Source organism: Mya arenaria, chromosome 8 (assembly GCF_026914265.1).
Source record: "Mya arenaria isolate MELC-2E11 chromosome 8, ASM2691426v1".
NCBI lineage: Eukaryota > Metazoa > Mollusca > Bivalvia > Myida > Myidae > Mya > Mya arenaria.
This window is the reverse complement of record NC_069129.1, coordinates 22587859-22597975: the sequence shown is the minus strand read 5'-3', so window position 1 is coordinate 22597975 and position 10117 is coordinate 22587859. Positions and strand designations below refer to the sequence as shown.

Genomic DNA, 10117 nt, shown 5'->3' with positions numbered 1-10117 from the left:
CACTGTATTAAAACTACCCTACGTTACTTTTCCTACGAAAATGAAAACTCGCTAGAAACGGAAATATAGGTACCGTAAAAAAACAATTTATGTTTTTCAGTTTTATTCTGTTTTGCTGCAATACTTATTTCACGCATGACAAGTTTTTTTTTCTTCTAATCTAAGTGCTCCTCTTGAATTTATAGTTGGGTGTAGCCTTTTTGTTTCTCACAAACAATATTTTTTTAACTGTGTTTACCAAATTTGACGTTTCTTGGTAATTTTCTAGAATATTATGAAATATATTTTAAAATTTCATCTCTAACATGTATAAATATGTATATGAATAATGGAATAAGTTTTTCTATGTATCATTGATTATCACACGAAGTTCGACCATTCCAGAATGTTTCATAATTGTTTGCTAAGAAATTAACTGATATTGATAAATGATTGTGTCTTGTCACATATGTTACTTTCTTGCTCTTTTTTCAATATTTTGATATTCGTTAGTTGAACAGCTCCATTTGTAAATATGTTGCAGACAAATCAATTTGTGACTGACTAATGTTCTGTTGTTTTTTTTCTCTTTTTTGCAGATAAAGTATTGCGCAATAAGTAACGGACCAGTCATAAATTTTTCGAATCAACAAGCCAAAGTTTTAACACTGCAGTAGTTACACTACTACTTGGAATTGTAACAAGCCAGGCGACGTAAAAATAGGAATTCAAGTTTTGTGCTAATTTTGAACACTTCAAGACCTCATAGTTTGTTGTTCATTACACAACAATGTCGGTGGTGAAAGAAGGCTATGTCAAACGACATAGCAGTAAGTAACAGTTCTTTTGTACTAAAGTATAAAAATAGATACTGGACATAGAATAAACATTGCCGTCGATTTCAGTCACTACATGTCACTTTTTTATGCACTCTCGTCTCTGTCTAATTGTGCTGGCTTAAATGAAGATAAAAAAGTGTTCAGTATGTTGCTTGAACCCAAACTCTTGTGACACATGCACAATTTTCAACCTATTAAGTTAACAAGGTGGCTTGTTCTTACCCACATGCACTACAGATCTTTACCAGCTTTGTAAAAAGTAAAAAAAAATAAAGATAGTACAGTTAACAACTTTATTTTACATATATATAACAATTAATACATTATATCGCCATGTAAGTGCAAAAAAACTCAATATCTGCTTCTATTTCTATATGCAGTTATTGCACATTTATTGTATATACATGTAATGTATTTGTTAGATAATTACAGAAATGTTCAAACCTAAATTTCAAACTTAGAAATCATGAATCTTGTTGAAAACACATCTCGTTGTGGAAGGGATATTTGAGGCTTGATTATTTATTTGTTTGTGTTTTACAGAGAGTTTGTTCTCAGGTGGTTGGAATGACGTCTACCTGAAGCTTTACTCTGACAGCAATCTCCTGGCATACAAGAAAAAAGGCGACATGACAGCAAAAGTACAGATTTGTATGAAAGTAAGTATATATTAAAAGGTTAAGAAAGAATGGCAGATTCATGGACTGGATTCAAGCTAGGGACTCCAATTCTGAGCTTAATGCGTATCCCTTCCATTAAGTGTAAACCATTTATTTTGACATACTATTTAGTTACCAGAGGTCTGTAATTTGTCAAGCATAAGGGTGACACTGACTCCCAGCTAAATAAAATTGTTGGGATAATCTAAAAAAGAATGATTTGAAGCAAATACAGATATTTATTGTAAAAAGTATTTTTCATTAATAAACATGTTCCTGTTTGGGCAGGATCAGTAGTTTTTTTCTCATGTTTTGGATTAAAATTACTTTTCCCGGTCATGCATCTGAAAACACTTATTAAATAATTATTTTACTCTATGATATTGAAACTGCAGAAAATTTTAGAATAAAAATGTATTTTGATTTTAGTAGGGTGCGAACACGCACCAGTCAAGTCAACAAAAAAATAGAAAACAGACGCCTTCACCACAAGTCCTCCTGTACTTGTATAAAAAAGTGAAGGGTATTTCGACCTATTAACAATACATTGATAACATCACGTGATAATGTACATCAACCAATCACAGAAAGCTGTAATTAAATGACCATTAGCCTTAATAACGCTTATGAAAAGGGTTAGTTTATCGAAGACAATATTTGAGCAAATATCAACATCTGCTGAAAGGTTCCAGCTGCTTTGGGTATTTTTATATTAGTTTTCATACTTCTAACAATTTGCGAAACTTTATTTGTGTCATAAAAAAGATGCATTTTGCAAAAACATTAGCAAGTCCTCATAACACCTTACTTTTCTTCTGTTCATTTAAAAACAGTTGTCGATGAATACATTGTATGTTTAAACCTGTTGCAATTAAGTAAAACCCAGGGGGAAAGTGTGTCCTATATACACATTTACGGTAGTGTATCAACTGTGTATTAACTGAACTGAAGTTATTTTAGACTTAAGAGAGTTATAACAATCTGGTTAATGCTCATTTCTGTGTTATCTATATAAAATAATATTGATGTGACACATTGTATTTTATAAATTATCTGATTTGAACTAAGTCTATGTTTAATTTATTATTGAAAAATATCTGCTGTAAATACTAATTACTCAGTAAACACCTGTCACCAACTAAAGACATTTTAAAATGTTCTGTTTTGCAATTGCTAATTGCTGTATAATTATATAGTAATTCATCACAGCATTCCTAACGAATACGTGTATTTTCATCTTGATAGTGACAATTCATGTCGCACACAATTCAATACAACACATTTTTTGACATATTTTCAGGATATGCTTCATTTATTTTCATCTAAGAATTTAAAACAAACCTTCAAAACATATTCAATGTAACAAAATCATGAAGATAGACTTAAACATGCACTCTTACTCCCAAATAAAATTTACCACAATTAATACAATTCTATACCAAAAAGGATGAATAAATGTCGAAAACAGTGGTACTTATGAAGGATACCAAGTTTAATTTGAAAGAAAGGTGCAGAAAACATGGTATTTCTACCTTATGAAACAATAGTAGATCAGAGTAAATCTTTAGCACTCACCAATCATTTAATATTTTTGCGTTTTCACATAGTAAGTACACAGTTACGATCTTGTTATCATTTATTAATATTTTCCATAAATGCATTATTTAGTACGGTAAAAACAAACATAAAGTTTGAGTGAGTTAAAGGTTTATCACTCAAAGTTTATGTTTGTTATATATGTGTATGTACTGATTTTGAATAAGAGTGTCACTTTAATGTATTTTCATTTAAGAATTTAAAATGAATTTCACAACATTTTCAATTACAAAATCATGAAAAAAAAAACAGCCATGGACGCTTTTTTATCATTTCAGAATGTATGCAAACACTTTGCATTTGGGGAGCATGTACAGAACAACTTCAAAGACATTCCTCAGCTGCCCTCAGGGTCGAGCATCTCATGTTTGATAGCTGTCCCCGAGAAACCAAGCCATAAAGCAAAGCCACACTACTTCCTTATGAACAATGAGCAGCAGTTACAGTATGAATCATTTTGCTATGTATTACTCGCAGTAAGAATTCAGTGATGCCAATTTTCCTTTTTTCATCTGATTTCTTCTTTTTTGGCCACAAAACTTAGAAATTTAATTGTTGCCTTTAATTTGATCTATACAAAAAATGATTTTTTACATAAATGGGAAAACAGTCATCATTCTGAGATCTGAAATTTTACAGATTAAGTTGAATTTATTTATTTTATAATTGCTAAAAGTGGGTAAGCAGTTAAAAAAAACACAAAAAACTCTGGCCTTAAAAGTATTTAGAAAAAGATATTACACGTCAATACAGACGATAACGACAATATAATGTGTTAACTGTTTTTTGATACCATAATACAAAATTCATTAATATTTCTGTTTGAAAAATATAAAACCAATTTTCCTGTATGTTTATTTTTACCTGTACATGTAGTTTTGAATTATGAGGAACAAGAACATTTCTTTTATGTTTGAAAATAAGGGGGAAAAATGCATTATTAAAAAGTAATCCTTATTCTTGTATTTTTTCAGTGAGTGGATGTCAGCAATCATTTCTACTGTAAGTATTACTTTTAATATTTATAGAAAATTGGTTGTTGATAAGTGTTTACAATGTATGCTTTAAAGGGGCTGTACTCCGTATGATGAAATAGCGAGAGAAAAAAAGAAAATTGTCGAAAACTGACATAAACTTGGTATGGATGTGTACAATGCATTGAAACTTACTAACTGAAGTACCACATAGTTTTTTGGTATTTTTCCATTAAAAAAGATTGGCTAGTCGATGTTATCACGTGATATTACCAAGTTAGGTATATAGCTTAAATATTCCAACCATTGAGAGTATTCCTTCGTAGCACAGTGGTTCAACACTGGGCTGCAATTTTGGCGACCCCGGTTCGAACCCGGTTTTCGACTCGATTTTTTTTTTACATTTTGGTATTTTTTTACAATTATGATATCAAAGAGTAAACCATTTTATTAAATACTTGTCCTGAGATTGGTTACAGAAAAAGACGTTTTTTTTGTGCCAATCTGGTGTACAGTCCCTTTAAAGATGATTAAATGAATAATGTAAAATTATGTCCTGAATGTCATCAAAACTTGATCTGTTTATGAATGCATGTATGGTATGCACAAAGGCCCTTTGCAGTCATGTCTAAAGCAATGCATTCCTCATGTTTATAATTGTATTTACATCATTCCAACTTTTCGCATATACATGAAGTTTTCAAATGAATAGGAAGTTAGTAATTCATTCTCACACTAATGTAGTTGAGTTGTTTTCTCAAACTATGTCAATCACTCTCCACCAAGAGGGCCATTAACAGAAAATCTAAAGTCAAGTGATAGTGGTATCCGCCTCTCGCCCAAGAGGTTGTGGGTTTGATCCCCAGTAGAGGTATATTCTCATGGCCCCTTAAAACTGACGCTTGTACTGGTGTCTCACAGGGAAGCAGACTTGAACCTGCTTCTGTAAGCTATCACAGTTGAGCAAAAGAAATTAGTACTAACTTATGGCCCCTTTATTTTCCAGCTCCCTTCCCGACCCCAGAGCAACCAGTCTGGCCCCTCACCGCCTCAGCCTCAGGGTCCTATCCAGCCCCAGCACCCCCAAGGGGTTTATTCACCACCTCCTTACAGCTACCAGCCAGGCCCGCCACCTCCTGGAGGCATGCCTATGCCTCAACCCATAGGTTTTGGAGGATATGGTAGAGCTTTGAATTTTAATGATAGCCTTTGTAAAATAGTTCCATGTCTGTATTTACTGAAATGCTACATTTCTTACTGAACTATGATATTTTTCATCCAAATAAACTCTGTGGACTGGAATATTAACTCTTTTACTGGAATAACTTATTTCATACAGATAATTACATGTATATAGTGCGCTTTTAAGTATCGTTATATTCAGTCAACTCAGCCCTTATTATTCACAACCAGGTTCCCTCTAAGCACAAACCTTATCAGGAGCCACAGAAAAATCAGAAGCACATTATATGGCGTATAACCTCATTGATTTAGTTCATTACCTCATCTGTTTATTTACAGCCCCCGGTCCTCCACCAACAAGTCAGCCCGGCCCTTATCCACCCCAACAGGGGTACCCACAACAACAAGGATACCCCCAGCAACAACCGTATCCACAGCAACAAGGGTATCCACAGCAACAGGGTTACCCACAACAGCAGTACGGAGGTTATCAGCAACAACGTAAGTAAAGTCAGTGAATAGGGATGTGTGAAATAATTGATACCCCGGTATTATAATAAGGAAACAGAAGTGATACGTATTGGTATATATATATGTAAGGACAATAATATTGCTATTTTTTATTGCATAATGGGTTGAACTTGTTTGCAAAAAATCTCAACAACAGTTTGACTTGGGACCATGAAACTTCTCTGGTATGTTGTATTTGACAGATTATACTTGGGGGCTCAGGTGGTCACAATCATCAACAATGCATTTGTTCTTTATACCACATGTTACTGACATAGCAGTGCACAGTGGTCATATTATTATTATACAAACACCTTTTTGTTGTAAATGCAACGTTTATTTTGCAGCCTATGGGTATCAGCAACCACCCCAGGGCTATGCAGGAGGGTATGCCCAGGGCCCACAACAAAATGTTGTGTATGCCACTGATCACCATAGGAAAAAGAAAGGTGGCCTTGGAGGAGTTATGGGCAGTAATACAGGCAAAATGGCTGCAGGTAAGTCAGGATTGGAACAAGATAAGCAGATGATAAGATGCATTTAATATTAAGGTCCTAACAACATGATAGATAGGTGAGCTCTGAAGAGTCATGGATAGCTATACATCGGTGATATGCTATGCATCTATCAATGTTTTGCCCCACCTGGTTTGCAGCAGGCTTACCCAGGAGATTTATACAAACTGCAACTTTGCTGAATTGTTTTCCTGCAAATTCTGTCCCAGACCTGTAACAAGGAACTTGAGTCAAAAACCCTGGGGTCAGGGTGTTTTAAATAAAAGGTTTGAAAACAAATATTGTTGACATTTTGTCTAAACAACACTATTTTTCCCCTATCAAGGCGCCCCGCCTCCATTACCATGACGGTGGAACAAAACACTGACATATGATGGAACCATCCTAATATTAGTGATTAGTTTTACAGACTATAAACAGACCAGCATTGGTGTTTGCTAAGTGACACTTATGTTGTTATAAACTGTCATCAATTTAATGGTCTTCACAATATAAACATGTCCAATTATTTCTAGGTCTGATTGGTGGTGCGGCACTGGGGTATGGAGCCAGTCGTATGATGGGTGGTGGCATGGGTGGTTTTGGCAGTCCGTTCGGAATGTTTGGCATGGGTCGATGCGGCAGTTGGAGCTCTATGAGTAGTTTTGGAAGTTGTGGCAGTTTTGGTAGTTTCGGTAGTTTTGATTAAAAGAACTTTCGGCGTAACTAGGAAATAAGTGTTTCTTTTTATCAGAATCTCCTACGCAAGTTAAACTATTATAATTCATGTATACAGGTATGGTTTGGATGCGCTCTGGATGATGCTGTGAACTGAATTTTTGAGAATTCAATTTTCAAATAAGTTCAGTAGAACCCCATTTGCTCAAATTCACTGTGACTGGCAATAATACCTTGAGTCTCGGAAAAGTCGATCTAATTAAGATTGCTCACATTCAGTTGAAAGAAATCAGTCCTTTACATCCAGTTCGAGCCGACAAGGAAATGGAGCCAAGTGAGTTCGAGCCAATGCAGATTGACTGTATATAGAAACTTAATGAACAGTAGTGTCATATAAAGGATAAGGCTCATGTATTTATGTTATTATTTACAGAGGGTAGAGATTTAGAAAAGTTCATGTTATAGTTATATAATAAACACATGCACATGTATACTTGCCTAGCAATGTGGGCAACTTGTATTCTTATACAGAAATAATGATGATTCATACAGTTAACAACTTAGATGTACAGTGTGCCAGTAGTTTTAAATTATTGTGACTGCAGATCTTTTAAAATAATTATGTTAAAAGGATGGGGAGTTTTATATGGGGGTTTTGTTCAAGTTTGCACAAAAATAAAATACATCAAGATACAAATGCTTCTTACTAAAATAGAGGTACAATGTTTTCTCACAAAAAAATTGTGATAAAAAAATACTCACAAAAATCGATATAAAAAAATCTTTAAAAAACGAGATACAAAGTTTTCTCACAATAATCAATATAAAAACTTTTCTTACAAAAATCAGGCTACTAAGTTTTTTCATAACTCGAGATACAAAGTTTTCACATAAAAATTGAGATGCTCATATCCTTGTAGATTACATGTATGAAGCTTTATTTGAAATATTTTGAACAATTGAATTTGAATGACAATTCGAAGGTTTTTTCCTGTAAGTAGTTAACAAATTGCATTATTTGTTTACCATTTGTAAAATAATTTACTCATACTAAGTAGATTTTGACATAAATGAAGTTTCTTTATACTAAATGTCTTTACAGGTCTGGACAGATGCAATAAAATTGAATAGAAAGGCATAGTTAGCCAAAAAATATATACTAATTTTACTGATGAATCAAACATCAAGTAAAGCTCATCCTCTATATATACTCATACATCATGATGAGATTAAAGTATTAATGGTATTTAAGTGTTTGACACATGACAACAGTGAAGTACTAATAATATTTAACATATTTGACGTATGACATTTATTTACCCAAATCAATCATTTAAATGTGAAATCAGGAGAAATTTAAACATGAATCATTTGTATCAACACATTCAATGTGATTGGGCAGTAAGATTAACCTCAGAAAATTAAGCATTTCAATTATTATTTGTTAGACAACTTTGTGTGTTAAATTCAGGTTGTAACGATAGGATTATACTCATGACTTGGTCAGCGGCTCACACCTATGTTATATTATAAGCATGATCATGTTTACCAACTTCGCTCATTTTTATATTTGCATTTCATTCTTTTAACATTTAAGTATATTGAAATGATATGTATGAGTGTTTTTTACTACTTTGTTTTATACTTTTTTGGTTTTAAAGTTATTTGTAGTGCTTCACAAGTCCAGTATACATGTATATGTACCAATGACATGTCTTAAACATTATATTAAGGCTTTAAAAAAAATGGCATTTTTTTGTTTCAGTGTTTGATTGCATTTTATTTTAACTTGTGAATTTGGTAAGTGAATATTTCATTCCTGAAATATAATCTATCACCAATGTCCATTTATGTTTGTTTTTTACTTGTATTACATTGATATGCATGCCCCAGTGATTTCATTGTCTGCGACTGCCATCTTGCAAAAATGTACTCCCCGGAGGTAACGAATGGATTAGCCTCCCTTAGAAATGAGAGAAATGTACTCCTCAGAAGTAGAGAATGGAGTAGCCTCCCTTAGAAACGAGTAATCGGAAAGGCCAAAAATAAGACAATGGATGTGTGTATTTAAATTATATATCAAAAGCTAAGTACATATAAACATGTATACCAAAGTTCTCAAATTTTACTAGGGATCACCTAAGTCTTCTCCTAACATATCATTACAAGGCATTGTACAAGGTATTTTTGGATAATTTATGGGTTATTGTTAATAATAGATGACAACTAGTGTTCATCAACTGTTGACCTTCACCTTGACCCACTGACCTCAAATCTGCCTACCAAGTTTGAGGTCTCTCGGCCATATTTGTCAATCTGTCAAGAAACTGGTACAGAAATACAATACATAATAAACCAGAATCTATGACATATATATGTTAATCATTCAATAATGCCAAGGACCACAATTAAAATTTGACTATTGAAAGAGTTATAGAACCTAATGGTTAACCTTTATTTTCTGGGCTATTCCATTTAAACATATTACCCCTGGGGGGGGGGGGGGGGGGGGGGGAGGCAATTTAATATTATGCCACCCCCTTACATGAGCAATTTTACCCTTTTGGGTCCAAATTAGCGAAAATAGACACCCACCCATATATTATTCCCCCAGGGGTTATATGTTTTACTGGAAAAGCCCTCAGTAACATTTAAGTCTATGACAATAATAAGAATTGATTAATGTGTTTTTGATACTCCATATTCGAAATTTAGTTTTATTGTTTTTGATCCAACAAAGCATTAATTGTGTCTAATAAGTATTGCCTTGATTAAGGCCAGTATAGTATAAAATAGAATTGTATAGTTCCTTTAACACATGTATATTTCCTTACCAGAATAATTGGCGGTAATCCTTAGAATAAAATGAGTACTGGTAGTACAACTTATAATAGAGTTTGTTCTGCATACGCAAAAAAGGCTTGAATTTATACCTCAATTCTCTTGTTGTGTTAAAATAAAATTTTAATTTGTTGTGACTATTTGTTAAGCGGCTTATTTATCATTATTTGTACATCTATAATATTTTAATAAACTATGTTTTGTTAGTGTCACTTGTTTGTTGTTCATTTGTTCTGGTGCAAAAGTGAAATCTTTATTGCTTTGTCATTCAACTGTTACTGAAGGATGGTTTTAATTTGTGATTGGGTTTTTTCGGCTCCTCTGTTTTTGAAGAAAAGGGTTGAGGTGTTCTTGTTCATGTTTGC

General features: G+C 33.3%; 1 protein-coding gene across 1 annotated transcript; it reads left to right on the top strand.

The window, feature by feature from the left end:
* Window positions 1-145: 145 nt before the first annotated feature.
* Window positions 146-9410, top strand: LOC128245067 (calcium-binding protein P-like). Its single transcript, XM_052963272.1, has 9 exons — window positions 146-256; window positions 579-809; window positions 1362-1477; window positions 3352-3518; window positions 4048-4075; window positions 5054-5228; window positions 5569-5730; window positions 6087-6236; window positions 6770-9410. Exons 2-9 carry the CDS (start codon window positions 770-772, stop codon window positions 6940-6942), a joined length of 1011 nt encoding a protein of 336 aa, XP_052819232.1. The 5' UTR covers window positions 146-256; window positions 579-769; the 3' UTR covers window positions 6943-9410.
* Window positions 9411-10117: the final 707 nt, after the last annotated feature.